The sequence below is a fragment of the Dermochelys coriacea genome, chromosome 10, assembly GCF_009764565.3.
Source record: "Dermochelys coriacea isolate rDerCor1 chromosome 10, rDerCor1.pri.v4, whole genome shotgun sequence".
NCBI lineage: Eukaryota > Metazoa > Chordata > Testudines > Dermochelyidae > Dermochelys > Dermochelys coriacea.
In genome coordinates, this window is record NC_050077.1 from 16,292,859 (window position 1) to 16,313,490 (window position 20,632).

The 20,632-nt window shown below is 41.6% G+C and overlaps 1 protein-coding gene across 1 annotated transcript in view; it reads right to left on the reverse strand.

The window, feature by feature from the left end:
• OTOA (otoancorin) overlaps nt 1–20,632 on the reverse strand; it is a 61,929-nt gene that overhangs the window by 27,133 nt on the left and 14,164 nt on the right. The window contains exons 13-22 of the mRNA XM_043494541.1: nt 17,420–17,543; nt 16,788–17,003; nt 16,125–16,292; nt 15,634–15,774; nt 14,632–14,690; nt 13,446–13,520; nt 9,177–9,312; nt 3,458–3,648; nt 1,387–1,480; nt 146–275 (exon numbers count right to left, since the gene is read on the reverse strand). Coding sequence (XP_043350476.1) covers nt 146–275; nt 1,387–1,480; nt 3,458–3,648; nt 9,177–9,312; nt 13,446–13,520; nt 14,632–14,690; nt 15,634–15,774; nt 16,125–16,292; nt 16,788–17,003; nt 17,420–17,543 — 1,334 coding nt within the window. The remainder of the gene's footprint in view (nt 1–145; nt 276–1,386; nt 1,481–3,457; nt 3,649–9,176; nt 9,313–13,445; nt 13,521–14,631; nt 14,691–15,633; nt 15,775–16,124; nt 16,293–16,787; nt 17,004–17,419; nt 17,544–20,632) is intronic.

The window sequence follows — 20,632 nt, forward strand, 5'->3', positions numbered from 1 at the left end:
TTGCTTTTCGTCACACTGCCTCTCAAAATGCACTTGACAACAAAGCAAAACAAAGAAACCATTCAGGTTGCAGCAGCATAGTCAAAAATGTCACGACTGTCAATCCAACACATTGACATTGGACAGGAACCAGTGACATACTCACCAGTTGTGGGGTCAGATGCTCTAATGCTATTACTGGAGTTGCGAATAGGTTCAAATATAGCAGACAGAAACTCTTCAGGTGGAGATGCTGGCTGAGCCATCTTTGCTATTTGTAAAATTGTATTTGGGAACTTAAAGAGGGGAGATAAAAGCAATAAGACATTTTCAGAACTCCCTCCCATTTGAAACAAAGCAGTTAGGATTTGACAAGGGGCAGGAGCACTGCCTAGGCTCCAGCGAACAAGGGGTTAACCACAACTCAGCACCCCCCTCTTTTGTTACAGGTGTTCAGGGGAAAGAATTGTAAATTGGCTCCTTGCAGATAGAGGGAGCATGATTTGCGGAAGGCTCCTGTTACATAGTCCCATGACTGGCATGAACCACAAGCTAGAAGTTTTCAGTAACACTTCTTGCTGATTTCAAACTTGTTTTGATTTCTGGTTAAACTTTATTCCTTGAGAAAACCCCCTTGCTGACTGCACCCATGTCTGGCTTCTCCAGAATAAATTCATCAGATTACATGATTTTATAATGTAATTTTATAATTACATGATTTTATTTTATGAGTGATGGAAAAGAAACCATTTAGTCCACTACCTGTGAGAACAGGATATAGTTCCCTCATTAGATATTACTGATACAACACTGGCTCTTAGCCCAAGGCCCAAAGATATAAATCGTCATCTGCCTATATAACTCACCAGGTGGGTGAGGTAATATCTTTTGTAGGACAAATTTCTCTCACCATCAGAAGTTGGTCCAATAAAAGATATTACCTCACCCACCATGTCTCTCTTCTATCCTGGGACCGACATGGTTACTACTACACTATATATAGTTCACAGTATGTGCCCACTGTTAATAATGAGTTAGGAAGAGTTTTAATCCACGCAAAGTGACTCTTCACATTTGGATAGCATGATGCGGGAGCAGGGAACACTGCACTGTCTGAAGCTTTGAAAGCATGAATGTGTACAGATCCATAAACATATAATCTCTTCCTATACAACAACATGCACTTATCTATGTACAAGTACAGATAACTCTTTACATTATGGGCTAAATCCCAGGAGTTTTGACTGAGTAAGGAATGCAGGACTGGGCAAAAACATTTACAAGGTTTCTTGCAAGTAGAATTAAACACCCACTAAGTACTGGAATACATGTATTTTAAATTGAATTACAACATTTACTACAGCAAAGCTTTAAAATGATCTTCTAGAAATTAAAATAAGAAGGTACCTTTTCAGCAAGGACAGTTAATTCATCTTTTGACAAAAGAGCTACGAATGGTCCAATATCCTGTGTTGTTTGAGCCGTCCAGTTCTTTGGGGTGCTGAGAAATTTTTTTGGAAAATTATACACAAAATACCAAATGACTGCAATACCACCCTGATTCATAATAGTACTAAATCCGCATGTGTCTTATACTGTATACAGTCGCAAAGATAGATGCCTCTTTACCAAAGTGACTCTTTGGGTTTTAACATCAGATCACATTTTCCTGGAATTCCTTGATTTATGGTGAATCTACAAAGCTGTCTCTCCCTCCTTAATCGGAGAGTGCTTTCCACCCTCCTCATACATCTCTCTTAGTATTTATTGCATGCCTATTACCATAATATCTATTGAAGGATGAGTCTCTCTCCTTTTAAAACCTCTGTTCTTTTTCATTATAACAGTCTATCATATTACACAGCACCAAAATTGAGTTAGGAACTTTATAAAACAAAAACAGACACAGTCCCTGTCCCACAGAAATTACACTAAGGACCCAATCCTCCAAATAATTAACTACCTGAGTAACTTTACTCACATGCTTAAATATTTGCAGGATTGGCCCCTAAAGGTACACCAGGCCTGATTTTAAGAGGTGATGAACACCTGCCACTTCCTTTGACTTCAGTGGCAGTTGTGGGTGCTCATCTCCTCTGAACATCAGGCCCATATACATTACAAAAGCTGGAAAAAAAAAAACTAGTGTTCAGTAAAACTGACATTCAACTTACATTTGAAAAATAAAGTAATTTTTAATACTTTCTTTAATATATTCAGTTCCAAGCACTACATCACCGGAAAAATACTGACATCTTGGAGGAAATTCAAAGATGAGCAACAAAAAATAATCAGCAGACTCAAGTGACTGAAGGTAAGGGGAAAAAGATTGCAAGCACAGCTTAGCTAAGTGATGACTAAGGAGCAGTGACTTTGTGTTCAGGCTCTGCCTTCAAATATGAGATTCTTCTAAAGGGAACAAGAGACCACAAGAGAGAAATTGTGTATTCCTGTAATGTGGGAATTTGAGATAGTTTTCTTTGTATAACTGATATATGAGTTAGGTTCAAATTAGTCTTTTAGTATGACAGGAATGAACTAATATTAGTGGAGCTCACACTTTGTTGCTTCTTTAAACTGTGCTGATTGCACACACTTGGGGCTCCCCTTGCATCCCACTACTCCCCCACCCCAAGCTTCCTGTGTGCTACCCTCCCGATCCCCTGGGTTCCTTCTATTTGGCGTAAGGACTTGCTGCAGCCTCCCCACTCCTCACTCATACCAGGAGCTCTGCATGCCCCCCGATTCTCTCCTCCCCCTATTCCAAGGTTCCACCTTCTCCCCCAATGCCAGGGGCTGACTCTGTGCACTCCCATTCCCTCCTTCCTCCCATACTAGGGTCTTCCATTCTCCCCCGCCAAGGAATCTGTCTGTCCCCCACTCCCGCTCCATGGAGGGGCTCTGTGTGAAACCCCATTCCATCCATACCAGGAGCCCTGTCCTCCCCTCCCATTCCTGGGGCTCTGTATGCCTCCCTCCTTTTCCCACCCTTCTTATTTCTCTTCTTTATGTCCAGGAGGCAAGTCATTCAGTGTCAACATGTTCAACGATATTGGGAGGATAAGCAGAGATGAGCAGGGGTATTGTGCTAGAAGACATTAACTGGTGCCATCAACCAATTGTGATCCTTACAATTCCAGAGGTGCTTGAAGCTGGGGCTCTGATGAACAGAAGGCAGGGCCTCTCTGCATCTTCCATTTTCTCCCTTCCAATTTTCCACTTCCCCCAAAAATCAGTAGGGTTCTGCCCATTGGTTTTTAGAACCATCTCTGAAATATTGGAACTGATGCATCATTCAAAAGTTATCATGTTACAACCAAACAGAGAAATGCCATCAGTTGAGTGTAGGGCCTTGCAAGGTCAGACAAGTACATAGGGTTAGGATTTTTTAAATGCAGGTTGGTTTGGACAAAGCAAATGGCGAGTTTTTATATGGATTAATCCCAGCAAAAGCAAAACTGCATGTCTAATATCTTACCCATATAACGCAGTACATTTGTATTTAATTTCAGTCTTCTGTTCATGGCTGAGCCGTCGGCAGAATCTGAATTGGTGAAGGGCTATTGCCATGGCCCGCAGGGATATTCCATCACGTATAATTGCTGGAGGTAAATGGCAGATTAGATTTCCAAGTATGTCCACATCATATTCATCACTGATGGAACCGTTCTGAAACAAAGAGGCCAAAGTTGATGCGTTTACCTCGCTGGTAGAGTTAATATCAGGTATTGTACTGAACAGCCCAACAGTACCACAGTATGTTCAGCCTGGGAGTTTCAGTAACTGCTTGCTCGCAAAACAAAGGCAGATGCGCAGGTGGGTTAATCCAGTGGCTCTCAACCTTTCCAGACTACTGTATGTCTTTCAGGAGTCTGATTTGTCTTGTATACCCCCCAAGTTTCACCTCACTTAAAAGCTACTTGCTTACAAAATCAAACATAAAACCACAAAAGTTTCACAGCACACTATTACTGAAAATTAGCTTACTCTCTCATTTTTATCACATAATTAAAAATGAATCAAATGGAATACAATATTGTGCTTACATTTCAGTGTATATTATATAGAACAGTATAAAAAAGTCATTGTCTGTATGGAATTTTAGTTTGTACCGACTTTGCTAGTGCTTTTTATGTAGCTTGTTGTAAAAGTAGGCAAATATCTAGATCGGTGGTCTACAACCCTTTTACGCACAATATCACTTTTTGAATTTAAGTGCAACCCAGGATCCACCCTGCCCCTTCCCCAAAGCCCTGCCCTGCTCACTCCATCCCCCTGTCTCTGTCGCTCACTCTCCCCCCACCCTCAATCACTTTCACCGGGCTGGGGTGAAGGAGGGGGTGCGATTGCGATCGACCAGTTGGTGACCACTGATCTAGATGAGTTGATGTACCCCCTGGAAGACCTCTGTGTACCACCAGGGATACACGTACCCCTGGTTGAGAACCACTGGGTTAATCCATGGCTTCTCTCAGGGTTGCTTAGCACTCTTTTCCATTACTAACAAATGACAACAGACATCTGGCAAAGTTTAAGATGTTTTGTTGTATCTTTACATATAATGTTGTCCTTTAAATACTGAACCAAGCAAAACAACACACACAGATCTCAATTAGAGCAAAATCCTGCCCCCTCCTCCATATCCACTGAGTACCCTCGATGCAGCAAAACTGGTGAAGCTCTGCCATGTGGAGACCAGGTAACAAGGTTTCCTGGAGTCTGTGCAGGAATGGGTGGGCACAAACCCTGGGTGCCAAAGAGCCTTCCTCTGCAGGGTCTTTCCCTGCATGCCATTGCATTGAGGCTTATGGTGCAGAGCAGTATTGTGTGAGGAGATGAGCATCTGCTGTTATATGGATCAACCAGCCGATTTCCCCCATTCAGCACGGATGCAATAGCAGCAGGACTGTTACAGCCTCAAGGTTTAGAGCAGCAGTCACAGAACAGTGCTGATGCAACTTTGCAGCCTGAGAGAAAAGACCATCCATTTCCCTCTCTTCAGGAACACCCTGTGCCTGGTACAGCTGCTCAGGATCAGCAAAGGTTGGAGAAACAGGATGTGTTTCCAGGTCTATGCTGTCCTCACCAACTCAATGCATGCGGCAATGGCTTCTCATGAGAGCATTTTGATCAGGCGGGGGATTGAATATAGCTTTTAAGAAATGTTTAAGTCTTGGACGGAGAACAATAAACATCACTGGGAAGCAGAGAACATAAGAATTCGTACAGTCTAGAAGAGAACACAGCTGGATAGATACTGATATGCTTATAAGAAATACAGTACTAACTACAACAGAGAGGAACAAACAGGAAATATAGGCTTTATTTTGCTTTAAATCAGAGTGAAGGAATTTTATTTGTTGAGCTAAACAGCTTTAACCCATAGAGAAGCATGAGCAATAATCCCCCTGAGCTGTACTAAAAACAACTCTGCAAAACCAGGGAGTTGCAGGAATTTTTGGCCCTTTGCAGCCATCTGACCTTTGTTCTGAACAAACTGGCAGGATGCTAAGCCAGTATCTACAGTCTGCTATGGGGCTTGCATAGTCCAGATCATCACACGTATTTTGCACTAGCTTGGTCCTAAGACTAGAGTGGAACCCTAATGCTTGGCTCCACTGGAATTTCTACATGGCAATTTCGCTTACTCCTTAAATATAAATGCCTCTTTTTCTGCACGTGTAGACATGGACCCAATTCTGCAGTCCCTACTCATGTGTGAATCAGAAAGATCCTGACTACACTACAAAGCTAAGCATGTGTAAATGTGGTTATAGAACAGTTGTGGCCTAGCTTTATTATAACACATATCTTGTTCCTACCCATGTGGATGAAAAAAAAAATAACGTTAAAAAAAGAGAAAACAGGTGGATACAAACCAATGGCTGAGCACAAGGAAATAATGAGACCTTGTTACAGATAATGTTTAAACCCTGGTAGAAAGCCTAGGATAAGATATGGTTCTCTAACATGGTTATAACATAAAAAGAAAAGGAGTAACTTGTGGCACCTTAGAGACTAACAAATTTATTAGAGCATAAACTTTCGTGAGCTACAGCTCACTTCATCAGATGCATTTGGTGGAAAAAACAAAGGGGAGATTGATATACACACACAGAGAACATGAAACAATGGGTTTATCATACACACTGTAAGGAGAGTGATCACCTAAGATAAGCCATCACCAGCAGCAGGGGGGGGAAAGGAGGAAAACCTTTCATGGTGACAAGCAAGGTAGGCTATTTCCAGCAGTTAACAAGAATATCTGACTAATAGTGGGGGGTGGGGTGGGGTGGGGGGGAGAAATAACATGGGGAAATAGTTTTACTTTGTGTAATGAGTCATCCATTCCCAGTCTCTATTCAAGCCTAAGTTAATTGTATCCAGTTTGCAAATTAATTCCAATTCAGCAGTCTCTCGTTGGAGTCTGTTTTTGAAGCTTTTTTGTTGAAGGATAGCCACTCGTAGGTCTGTGATCGAGTGACCAGAGAGATTGAAGTGTTCTCCAACTGGTTTTTGAATGTTATAATTCTTGACGTCTGATTTGTGTCCATTCATTCTTTTACGTAGAGGCTGTCCAGTTTGGCCAATGTACATGGCAGAGGGGCATTGCTGGCACATGATGGCATATATCACATTGGTAGATGCGCAGGTGAACGAGCCTCTAATAGTGTGGCTGATGTGATTAGGCCCTATGATGGTGTCCCCTGAATAGATATGTGGACAGAGTTGGCAACAGGCTTTGTTGCAAGGATAGGTTCCTGGGTTGGTGGTTCTGTTGTGTGGTGTGTGGTTGCTGGTGAGTATTTGCTTCAGATTGGGGGGCTGTCTGTAAGCAAGGACTGGCCTGTCTCCCAAGATCTGAGAGAGTGATTGGGTCATCCTTCAGGATAGGTTGTAGATCATTGATGATGCATTGGAGAGGTTTTAGTTGGGGGCTGAAGGTGATGGCTAGTGGCATTCTGTTATTTTCTTTGTTGGGCCTGTCCTGTAGTAGGTGAGTACTCTTCTGGGTACTCTTCTGACTCTGTCAATCTATTTCTTCACTTCAGCAGGTATTGTAGTTGTAGGAATGCATGATAGAGATCTTGTAGGTGTTTGTCTCTGTCTGAGGGGTTGGAGCAAATGCGGTTACATCGTGGAGCTTGGCTGTAGACAATGGATCATGTGGTATGATCTGGATGAAAGCTAGAGGCATGTAGGTAGGAATAGCGGTCAGTAGGTTTCCGATATAGGGTGGTGTTTATGTGACCATCGCTTATTAGCACCGTAGTGTCCAGGAAGTGGATCTCTTGTGTGGACTGGTCCAGGCTGAGGTTGATGGTGGGATGGAAATTGTTGAAATCATGGTGGAATTCCTCAAGGGCTTCTTTTCCATGGGTCCAGTTGATGAAGATGTCATCAATGTAGCGCAAGCAGAGTAGGGGCATTAGGAGACGAGAGCTGAGGAAGCGTTGTTCTAAGTCAGCCATAAAAATGTTGGCATACTGTGGGGCCATGCGGGTACCCATCGCAGTGCCGCTGACTTGAAGGTATACATTGTCTCCAAATGTGAAATAGTTATGGGTGAGGACAAAGTCACAAAGTTCAGCCACCAGGTTAGCCGTGACATTATCGGGGATACTGTTCCTGACGGCTTGTAGCCCATCTTTGTGTGGAATGTTGGTGCAGAGGGCTTCTACATCCATAGTGGCTAGGATGGTGTTTTTAGGAAGATCACCAATGGACTGTAGTTTCCTCAGGAAGTCAGTGGTGTCTTGAAGATAGCTGGGAGTGCTGGTAACATAGGGCCTGAGGAGGGAGTCTACATAGCCAGACAATCCTGCTGTCAGGGTGCCAATGCCTGAGATGATGGGGCATCCAGGATTTCCAGGTTTATGGATCTTGGGTAGCAGATAGAATACCCCAGGTCGGGGTTCTAGGGGTGTGTCTGTGCGGATTTGTTCTTGTGCTTTTTCAGGGAGTTTCTTGAGCAAATGCTGTAGTTTCTTTTGGTAACTCTCAGTGGGATCAGAGGGTAATGGCTTGTAGAAAGTGGTGCTGAAGAGCTGCCTGGTAGCCTCTTGTTCATACTCCGACCTATTCATGACGACGACAGCACCTCCTTTGTCAGCCTTTTTGATTATGATGTCAGAGTTGTTTCTGAGGCTGTGGATGGCTTGTGTTCTGCATGGCTGAGGTTATGGGGCAAGCGATACTGCTTTTCCACAATTTCAGCTCGTGCACGTCGGCGGAAGCACTCTATGTAGAAGTCCAGGCTGCTGTTTCGACCTTCAGGAGGAGTCCACCCAGAATCCTTCTTTTTGTAGTGTTGGTAGGAAGGTCTCTGTGGGTTAATATGTTGGTCAGAGGTGTGTTGGAAATATTCCTTGAGTCGGAGACGTTGAAAATAGGATTCTAGGTCACCACAGAACTGTATCATGTTCGTGGGGGTGGAGGGGCAAAAGGAGAGGCCCCGTATATCAATCTCCCCTCTGTTTTTTCCACCAAATGCATCCGATGAAGTGAGCTGTAGCTCACGAAAGCTTATGCTCTAATAAATTTGTTAGTCTCTAAGGTGCCACAAGTACTCCTTTTCTTTTTGCGAATACAGACTAACACGGCTGCTACTCTGAAACCTGTGGTTATAACATGTATTTTCTATCCACTTAGCATCTAATGCAGAGAATTTCCAAGAGTTTCCACCATACGGCTAACACCAATGCAGCTCCCTAAGGGCTAGGAATGATGGGAGCACTAGCCTAGACGAGCTGCTAGTGTCTATACCACTGTATTGTCTAACTCTGAGGTCTAGAGGACCATCCCTAAGCCATGACTACTCTAGCTCTACCACCACTGCTACCGCGGATAAAGCTGCACCACTGGGAGATTTCCTGAAAGATGCCAGTACAGACAAGGCCATAGACAGGAAGAAGCCATACTGTAACATGGTTTGGCCATACCATATGTCCCAGCCATGTCTCAATATGGTTATTTCTGTAGAGTCCACGAATTATAAGATCAAGCACAATATGAAATTGCAAGTACTGTGTTACAGTGAAAACACAAATCTCACAAAGCAGAACTTCCTATGCAATGTTAAAGTAGCACTTATTTTACCTTGTGAGGCAGAAACCATCCCAATTTATGGTAATTGCAGAAGTGGCTTTTGTTTTGTTGCACTTTTTCCCCACCCAAAAGAAAAATATCACACTTACCAGACACTCCTGTACTTTCTGTAGGACTGTATTCTTTTTGTGCGAGTCTAGAATCATAAGATCCAGTTCAGTCTTCCCCAGACTTATCAGGAAAGGGACACACGAAGTGCCTGAAATGGATTCCAGATACTGAGCACTGGAGAAGGAGTTAAAAAAAAACCCCAAACACTTAGTTTGTAAAGCTGGATTTCAGCTCAACCTAGTACTGCACGTGAAGACCAAAGTGACAGGGCCACATTCAGAGATGGGTAAATTGGCATAACTTACATACTGAGGAGCTAGAAAAAGGTGCAAGTTAAAGTAGTCTCCACTTACACGGAGGGTGCTGGAACAATTTTTATAGTGGGGGTGCTCAGAGCCACTGAAACAAACTGTAAACCCTGTATATAATAGGAAACCACTTCAAGCCAGAGGGCGTGGCAGCAACCCCAGAACCCCTACTTCCAGTACCTATGCTTACACCTTCTTCCAGCTCTTCAGCATGTAAGTCAACTTATCTTCCCTTAAACAATGCCAGAGTGGGCGTAAGCAGCTCTTAGGCAGTCTGAGCTTAAAGGAGTTGAACTCAGGGGTTCTCAACCTTTTTCTTTCTGAAGCACCCCCACAACATGCTATAAAAACTCTATGTCCCACCTGTGCCACAACTGTTTTTCTTCATATAAAAGCTAGGACTTGTGCTAGAGAGTAGTAAGCAGGGCAACTGCCTGGGACCTCATGCCATAGGGGGTCCCTGCGAAGCTAAGTTGCTCAGGCTTCAGCCCCAAGTAGCGGGGCTCAGAGCCCTGGGCTTCGGCTTTCAGCCCTGGGCCCCAGCAAGTCTAATGCCAGCCCTGCTTTGCAAACTCCCTAAAACCTGCTCGCCTGGGGGCCCTGGATCCCTGGTTGAGAACCACTGGTCTAACTTACATGTGGCTTCTGAATTTGGCCCACAATTATAAACTTATTACCTCGTTCAAGAAGCACTTTTCATGTCCTTCTCTGTAAAGGTTCTATGAAGTGGTGTTGTAGGTTCTTTGAGATATTTTGATTATATCTAGAGAGGAATTTGAACTAGAACCCTGGATAGGAGCTCTCCAGAACATTGGGGAAGTTCAGAATGCATCTGTACTTGGTGGTTGGTCCAGTTCTCTAGAATGGGCCAAACCAAACTCCTGGATTTGAGTGCCCTTGAACTCTGGGGAAGTTTGGATCCCAATTTGGGCATTGTAGTTTGGACCACTCATTATAAAATTTACATTTGAGGGTTTACATCAGTAACACAGGGAAGATCATAACCGAAAAGTAGATGTGTGCATGTTCCTATATGCCAGTATCTTATCCTGAGCTGAACTTTTGCAGGTCATTATTCCAAAATGTAAATTAATCTCTGCAGGTATTTTGGAAGTCTCTCCTCAAAGTCAGACACAGGTTAACCAGTTACTGTCTGTGAACATTAACCTTCTTTAACAAAAATCCCTCTCCAAAACTCAAATCTGCCTTCTTACCTACAAGAAATGAAGTGCGGGGGGGGGGGAATAATATACTGTTAACATTTAAGGGAACACTCAAGGTGCACATCAAAGTCACCATGTGAGCTTTTCCTGGTCAGCCTTGTCCTTTCTTCTCCCTCTCTTTTTATTGGGTCTGCTTGACCGTCACTTATTGTGATGTCAAATCTAGATTGTGTGCTTTCTGGGACAGGGATTATGTCCACACTCTCATCTCTACCCATCTCAGTTCTTCATATCTTCCCCAATCCCAGGAGAGAAAGAGCACACCAGATCAGAAGACTTTCTTCATGAAAGAAAGGCCAGCAGGCCTTGTTCTTGTTTTAGGAACTTTGTTTCTCATCTCAGATTCCTGAACCCAGTCCTCAGCCCATCAGTGGAGATACCTAATTACCTGCACTGCAAGGGTGAATAAAATATCCTGTTCTATTTCCCTTCCCTTTGTGTTACTTTCTGCTCCCCTATTTTCTCCTATTATATCTCTCACTCTCTTGGCTTTTCATTAGCTCCTGAAATCAACTGCAACGAATCAGCACAGTGAGATGAAATGACCACAACCCTGCCCTGTCTAAAGAGAAAAAGGCCCAACCAAATGACATCTCTGACCGAGTGTGAGCCAGGATCCAAGCACCAGGTTTTGTGGTCGACTTGCCAGCCAAAGCATCCATTCGTAACCCTGGTGTAGATGTGCGGGCTCAGGTTGGAGCGCAGGCTTTAAAAACCTGCGAGGTGGGAGGGTCCCAGAGCTTCGCTTGCAACCTGAGCCCTGGAACGTTTACACTGCAATGAAACAGCTCGAGGCCAGAGCCCTGCAAGCCTGAGTCAGCTGGCATGGGCCAGCTGCGGGTGTTGCAGTGTAGACATACTATATCACAAGCGGAAAGAGCGCTGCTGTTGTCAAAGGACTTGTCTCCTCATTTTTATTTTATTTAGAAATGGGTAAAACAAATGCATGAACATAAAGGTTATAGAAGGTTTCTGCACTGGCAGCTCTCTTTACTGGTTATTCATTATATAATGTAAAAGAATGGATGCAGGCTCTGAAAAGACTCCTGGGTTGGCAGAGGGATTGCTAGAGAGCAATGCAAGCCTACCACTATCACCCTGTCTGGAGTAGTGCGTGATACCTCTAGAGACTCAAATTGCTGACCATTGACAGACCACAGAGACAAGTTTGAGAACCACTAATCTGCTGTGCTCCCAGTCTCTCCCTATGCTGGAGCAAAGGACCAAACATTATCCAGTTTTGATTTCCCATATGGCAATGTGCTGTGCTATCTAGACAACTGGGCTCACTAAGAAGCTTTACTACATAACGACCATTGTGATAAAGTCAGAATACATTCCAAAGTCACCCTTTGCAAGTGAACTCCTCAAAAGGTAGTTTTTAATTTATTTTATAAAATAAAATGCAAGTATGTAGCAGAGCTTGACAGCACTACCAATGCAGGCATGGTCTACACAGCTAAGTGAACAGAATATTTTATAGGGGGAAAAATACTCCTGTAAACTGTTAACACAAAAACAATAAATGCTCCAGCTGGCACCTTTTAAAGGACTATAAAGTAAATATAGCTTCAAAAACCTACAATGGGGGCGAGCATTTCTCATCTCTCTAATGAGTCAAGATGCAGTGGGTGGATTACTGATAAGAATTTTTGGAACATGTCACTCTTTTACAATGGTCTAAGAAGGGCTGCCAAATGAAACCAAAGTTAAGTGGTTTTCCATCTGAGTGGCAGACAGCCTTTTAGAACTGAATCAAATCCCAATGCTATGCCAGACATGCTCTCCAAATGTTTCTGTTCTCTGAATGAGCAGTCCTGTGAAGTCAAGAGCATCAGAGTATACCAGCTGTTTCTGATGGAATAAAAGAAGATGCAGGATAAGGGAGTATCTTGTCAGATATTCCTGGTACCAGAGTTTATTCAAACATTTCCCTCAAAAGGTTTTTTCCCCCGATAGAAAACCCTCTTTCAATCAAAAGGAATGATTTACATTTAAGTCAGAAATTTTAGTTTTTCATTACAAATTTCATGGGTGGGATGAAGGGAGAAATGAACCGATTATTTTCACCCTGCTCTTCCCCCACAACCCAGCGAGAGAGATTAGTTCCCAGCAGGACAAACAAAAATGTTCTGAAAAATTAAAAAATCTTTTAAATTTGTTACAAAATCCCATTTTACTGAAAATTTCAAATGAAATTAAAAAATTCGTTTTTCAAATATTTCCATGAGGCACACTAAACTCCGCCACCCCCCAACAGCTCTACTTGGTAAGTTAGGCATCACAAAATGTCTGTATCTTTAAACAAAAAATAAACAAACAAATGTAAGTGAATTTAGCAATTATGAAAGGTGATGAACTGAAAGGCCAAGAGAATTAAGTCCTCTGTTCATCCATAGAGCAGGCAGAACGCAAGCTTTCCACACAATACCCTGTCAATGTACCTCAGTCCTGCCTGGAGAGAGAGACCACTTCAAAAGAGTGAAAGGGCAATTTAGTCTTTATAACAGTTCTCCATGTACCAACAAATTCCAAGTGTTATGGTTCTCATGAAGTGACTGGAACCAGGGATTAAAATTGACTTGTTTCACACAAATCACTGAACACACATCAAATGGTAACAACTTTTGGTTGATACTGATTTGGCTGGAATCAGGACTTACGTATAAAACTATCATTTGCTTGAGTCATCCACTTCTCTGGCACTAAATGGTTAAAAAAAGCTGTTGAGGATTAAATGAAACCTACTGCCATACATACTACAAGAAGAACTTACGGAAGCACTGATAAGAGGAAGGGAGGGATAGATGTGTTGGAGGTTTTCCAAAATTTCCAAGCCAAAACAGTTAACCTGCAAACAAAATATTTAGAATCTTAGGCACTTATGAATTCCGAGGAAGAATGCAGAGATGGTGTTTATTACATTTTAAAAATTAGCATATGTAGGATTATGCTTATCTTCAGAGAGTTTTTTCATGCACACAATTTCTGCAAAGTTGTTTGTAGCTTCCTCTTCCTGTGTGCCAGAGATGAAAAGGCCCATGTTTGGGTCCATATCAGGGTTTGTATGAGTTTTAAATAGATTATTCATGAATTAGCTCCAAATCAAGAATGAATTGCAGAAATTATTCTGCAATTAATTCTTGAACAACAAATGGAATAGTGAAATTTGAATCTGTTAATGGACAGTTCACACAGAAGATTTGAAATTCACTGAAAAAAATTATGAATTCACCCTGCTCTAATCACCCTACAGATTGTGTATTAGATTATGTATACAGAAAAATATACGCACACTATTATGATTCCAATTTTACCTGATATGGAGAAAGCAACTGGAGATTCTTTTCAAGGAATCTGAAATTATTTAGAAAAGAGTCGGTGTTCATACGCTCAATCTGCTGGCAAGTTACTCCTTTCACCAATTGCCCTATACTGATAGAGAGAACATCGCATGATCTCATGAATTTGTTAGCATGCTTCAGGGCAGAGGATCTTCATCTCTTTCACTCTACAGACCAAATCCCAAGAACGAACCTCTTCTGGACACCTCTTCATTCCTCCCCACCTCCTTGTGCGCTCCTCTTCATTTTACCTCCCACCCTGCCCCCCCCGCCTCTTTGTGTCCTCCTCTTCATTTCATCTCCCCTCCCCACCCCCCAACTCTTCGTGGCCTTCTCTGATAATGAATCATTAAAGCCATCAGAAAGCAGAGCTGAGCCCAAACTAAAAAATGTTGATCAAGATCTTTGGGGGTCTTTTCATATATGTTTTGAGCTTAAGGGCTCCTCTTTATGAGAAAGATGAAGGGGCTTGGGGTCCCATGAGATGAAAGGTGCTATATAAATGTAAAAAATTTTGAGAGTTATAGAAGACTGTTTGCTTCATTGCCACTCTGATAACCAAATGAGGCTTCAAATGCATTTAACCTGGGTGTGAAACAGTGAGACTAATATCCATACCTTAAGAGATCAGCGGGAGCTGTTGTTTTCTTAGACAATAATTCATACAGAAACAAGGCCTGAAATTAAAAATACGTGACAGTGCATCCTGGGTAATTTGTATGATAGCTCAATGAAATACTGTAGTATCTTTCTTATGAATTTTAAAGGCATTAAACATGATTGCGAGGCCCCAACCCTGCAACCCCTATTCGCAGGAATAGTCATCATCACTGACTTAAGTGATGGCATGTAGGTTAGACAGTGATCATGATACGTCTATGTGTAGACCACAGGATTGATTTCAAATGCAAGTGGCAATTACACAACATACAGAAAGAAGAAATATGTGGCAGAATCTTGACAAGCTGTGTTCCTATTATATTAAAGAACAGTTTATCCTTGTATAAAAATTCCTTATAATGCTGACCAGGTCAGTGAGACCTTTGGTTGTGTTTCAGAGTAGCAGCCGTGTTAGTCTCTATTCGCAAAAAGAAAAAGGAGTACTTGTGGCACCTTAGAGACTAACAAATTTATTTGAGCATAAGCTGTCGTGAGTTACAGCTCACTTCATCGGATGCACCTTCATCCGATGAAGTGAGCTGTAGCTCATGAAAGCTTATGCTCAAATAAATTTGTTAGTCTCTAAGGTGCCACAAGTACTCCTTTTCTTTTTACCTTTGATTGTGGGTGACATCAAAGCATATTTGGATTGATTCCTTCCTTCTACCCATATTCTCCAATCTCATTCTGAATATATGCTTTTCTATCTACTCTCTTCCCATTCTCTAGTAAGCATCAGAACACACCTCTGAAAATGGAGTAGGAAGGGAAAATTATAGTAATGACAACTTTTTTTCTATTGGAGAAATGTGGCCTGGGATCCTAATCAAAAGAGAACCCCTTTAAAAATTAAAAAAATTGTTTTTGAAGTGTTTCACTATGTTTTAGGAGAAATCTATTTTTTGTATTTATAAAGGCATCAATCACAGTGGAAATGGAAATACGATAACTACACAATACCTGGCTCTTTCGTAATTCTTTTTCTTTTACTATTGAAGAGTTAAAACCGGTTTCCCTCCATAAATCAGAAAGACATACTTCTTTAAAAAAAGCTCCTTGTATATCTGTGACTGCTGAAGAAAGCTCTCTAGATGCAAGCATCTAACAAAAAGGAAAAAAGACAGTACGTGGGACTTAGAATTTATTTCCAGATTCATAGGATTTGACTAAATTCTTTCAATTCAATGCAATATTCCTTAAGGGACTGCAGGTAAAGAGTTACTTTATTACTCAAAATTAACATGTACTGAATGACAGAGTAAAGTACATAACTTTTTAAGTGTGTTTAGCGTTTGAGAGGAAAACAGAATACAAATAGGAGGTAATTATTTCAGTCAACAATTAAGCCAAAATCCATATTAATTGACAGTATTTAGAAAAAATCATGTTCTGCATACAAGGTCATTGTGCTTTGGTGTAGATGGAGAGGGAGATTAAGAATTTATTATTACCTTAGTGAGGATACCTTGTTGTTGTGCAGGAGATAAATCAGAAGCATACTGGGATAAGGTGCCTCTAATAACTTGAGAGAGCTCCTTTGGATTCATGTTGTAGAATGATTGAGTACTAATTCCAGTCACCAAAGAACCCATTTGACTAATATTATAAAATGATAAAACCTATCCAGAGAGCAGAGGAAACAAAAGGGGGAGTTTACAAATCCACATATAGCAGAAATCTTTAAAGTAAAATTTCAGAACCATTAATACTATATGTGCAATATGTTTCTTGTCTAAAATTCATCTTTCAACATCCTACTCTTTGGAATGTAGAGCCTCCAGTAATAGTTTTAACATTTCTTAAAGTTCAGCTAATTGTGGAAGGAACTCAGAACTGAAAGTAAAATTGTGTACTAAAAATGCACATTCTTCCTATATCAAGTGATATCTTAGGCACTATATTTTCCTATTTTGTGTTAAAACACTGTTTAAACAGAATTTTCTGACCAGCTCTGTCAATGACAGAATTACAGAAATCTTGTACTGAAAATAAATTAGAGTAAAACTCTGGATTCCAAACTTTTCAAAATCAACAGTTGCAGTTGAAAAAAAAAGGTTGCTGCACTTTATTTTTATCAAATGTGATAAAGTTATATCAGAAAAACCCAAATGTACCTTTTCGTAAGTGAGGTATTTGCTGGATAAAATCATAATTTGGCTTTTTGCCCATCCAGAGACTTGGTTTAATGTTGAAATAGCATTATGCACGGCTTCAGGTGACAAAGAGTCCAGCTGACTTGAAGTCAATCCAACCACCGCATCTGACAGAGACCCAAGGGTATCATTCAAGGTCTGGTTTTGCATGGCAATGTCTAGGAGTTGAGCTTTGAGCTACATCAAGAAAAGGCAGATGCAGAGCATGAATTGTATTTAAGAGCAGGGAAACTTGCCAACATTTAATTTCCATTGTTACCTAAACATTATCAGGGGTTGTTTGACTAACCATCAGCACCAGAAGCAAGCATTTAGCAAGAACCCACTTCACAGAAATCCAGAAGTAGACCCACAGATGGCAAATAAATATGAAGAGTGAGGAAACAGGCTGAGAGGACTAAATGCTGTTAAAAGCGTCAGTGGGCTTTTATCTTTTGCATTATTTATTCAAGTACTTTTCTATGTATTTCTTGGAGGTCAGTGATTTGTCACTCTTTTCTTGTTGGATTCTAAAGATGAAATTTATCCTAGCAAGGGGAGGGTGGGAAACATATTAGCTGGGATAGTTCATGCAAGAGTGAACAAATACGCACCTTATAAACATCAGCCTGGAAGCCTCTCAGTTGATTGCATTTCATCATTTGATGAAGTAAAACCTGTGCCACAATGGCATCCATTTGTTCCATATTATCATAAAAACAAACCAACAAGCCTAACCTGTATGGGAGACCAGAAATGAGTTAGCTAACTGCAGATACATGAATGCAGCTCCTGTGCTCAAAGTCTTTAACTAGCTTCTTGATCACTTCTAGTTGTCACCAACACCTTGAATTACAATCTTTATAGCTCTGAATGGTCTGAGACCTACACCCTCTTGTACTCTGTTAAAATAAGTCGGGAAACGCTTGCTGTCAGAACTTAGGTTAATGACTCAATACGTTGTAGCAGGATTCTCTCAGTTGAAGGACTCCCCTTTTGGAATCTGCTCCCTTTGGAAGGATTTTGGGTATAATCCCCACTTCAGAAAGGATGAAGGGGTGGACAGGAGTCTCTGTAGGTGCCTGACAGGCTGAGTTCCTGTTGGAATTATTAATTTAATGCTGCTGGGATTTCACTGTATTGTATAATTAATTAATGTGCTGGGCAACTAGAGTCTTGGATAGTTTTATTTTATAAATTTTAAATCTAAATAAATAAAAATCTACCATGTTTCACATCTAGCATAGCTCCCTATCCACCACACAGCCAGAGTTACATGGCTGCCCCACTGGACGTAGATTTGTTCAACAGCAGTTGTAAGAAAATCCATTTGATACCCAACAGAATGACTGTAGCCATTTACAATGCTCTGTTGCACTATTTACCCTCACAAGACAACCATTTTTAGAGGCAGAGGATATTTGACATGCTATGTCAAACATGCCTTTGTTTCCTAGCATGGGCAGAGCACACAATTGTGTGTATTGCTGAGGATTACATGCCTAATATCCTTCTGGCTTAGTCGACCCAGTAACTGAAACTATGTTAAGAACACAAAGTTCAAACACAGTTACTGCAAGCAGGGATGTGGTATGTTTTCTGTAACTGTGATAAAGAGGGATATTTTTCTTAACTGTTTTACAAAGCTTCCCTACAGACTATTTCACTCAGCACCCTTCTGATTAAATTTATAGCAGAGTTTCATAATATAGAAGGAAAAAAAATCTGTCCACGCTGTTAGGAAAAACATGCTATGAACAGCCTTTTCCAGTGGCATTTGTTGAATGCATGATTTCAGCTGTCAGGTTGACAGGACCATTGTGCATCAGCCACATGAACACAATTGACCTGATGGTCATATCATAGTAATGGTAAAATATCAGCTCTCTCTGATGAGCATTTTCTGCTTCTACTGCATTTATAATCAATGATTAGACATCAAATGAACAAAAAAGGCTACAATATTGACCGTGACCCTATATTTAATCTTCCAACCTGTTAGCAATCCCATTTACAGAGGGCTGGAACCACAGGAGAGTTCAGTTACAGCTTGACATTCATGCGACAGCCTTGCTCACAGACAGGATCAATACGCAAAACATAGGCCCACCAGGATTGGTGTCTAAACTATGTGGTTTATGGACATGAACTGAACCAGCTGCTACCTATGCTGCACCCTAGTCACAAACTTGGTAAAAGTCTGTAGCGTAGATGGGTTCAGACAGTTTTTACTTCCTCTAGTTCCTCAACAGCAAATTGTTTAGCAATGTAACAACCCACTGTTTTAGTGGCCCAACAGAAGTCATGGGACATCATTATCAGATTAACAGGAAAAACAACAAAGTATCTATAACTGCACTTCTGTAACAGTTACCATCTGCTGCATTACTGCATAGCCACCAAAGGCTCCTAATCTCCCTTGGGATTAGCAGCAATAAATAATGCTACTTCTTAAAAGAGCATTTTAAATTACTAATAGAGTTAAAATGTGTAAAACAAAATAAGGGTGTTGTAAAAACAGAATATATTAAGGACTTTGGAGCAAGACATTCCTCCAGTTTGTAAGAAGTTGGCACCTGGTATGGGTAGTAAAACCATTTGTGAGGTTTTTTTCCCTCATTCTTGACACAGAAATATACATGGTGGGCCTCGTTCTCCTCTCACTTACCACCAGTGTAATTCAGGATAACTTCACTGAAGTGGATAGAGCTCCACTGGTGTAACGAGAAAAGAATAGGAGCCATAAAAACTATTCTTTATAAATTTGAAAAGTCCAAGGAAATGCCTCAGGGGGCTGCAAACAACGCCAGATAGTGGTGTTTTGGGACTAACTAGGATCATTTATATGACAAAATGTAATATAAATGTAAAGGAACAAAATGTTCTTGCAGGTGGTTTACACTGAGTATTCAAGAGAAAGGTTCGTTTTCTTTCTTATTGCTATTATTGTTGAAGTGAGTTTAGTGCTGGTTTGACAGCCCTGAAGATGGAGGTCCTCTGTTTACCCACAGAATAGTCACAAGTCGGTCAACAAGGCATGCAAATGTGACTCACTGCTATACTGAGGGCACAGGCTGTCTTTATGAGTTGCTGTAGGGTGCTCCACCCCTGCTCCACCGTTCCCCCAAGCTCCCACTCCTGCCCCGTCTCTCCACTACCCCCTCCCCCAAGCGCGCCCCACCCTCACTCCTCCCCAGCGCCTCCTGCATGCCGCTAATCCAAGGCAGGCAGGAGGTGCTGGGGGGTGTGGGGTAGGAGCTGGTCTGCAGGGCTGCTGGTGGGTGCTGAGCACCCACTATTTTTTTGGAGCACCCACAGAGTCAGCACCTATGCCTCTGAGGGCCCACTAAAGTGGGGAGGCTAGAGCATTCTTTTAACCTATTTCCTCCTTGGCCTCTCTGCTGCAACTGGTAATGTGGGTATCAATTAATGACACTTGTGGTGGTGGTGGTGGCGGCTAGTGTCATGCGTGATTCCCTCCTCAAAGTCTATTCTGCCATAATGCCTACAGATCAATGCCATCAGGCAATGGTTAGGCAGGTGGCTAGCTGAGTCTTCTTTTCTGGTAAAAACTTATTTTATTGTAACTTCATCCTCCTAATCTCCCCCCCCCACATACACACCTTTTTTGAGTGTTTTATCCACCTGTGAAATTATGCCCGACATATAGATTGCAAACTCTCTCAGGCAGGGAATATCTTATGTTATTTTATATATGATGATGATGCCTAGCACAATGGAACCCTGATTCTTTGGTGCTACTAATAACATGAGTACTTGTGGCACCTTAGAGACTAACAAATTTATTAGAGCATAAGCTTTCGTGA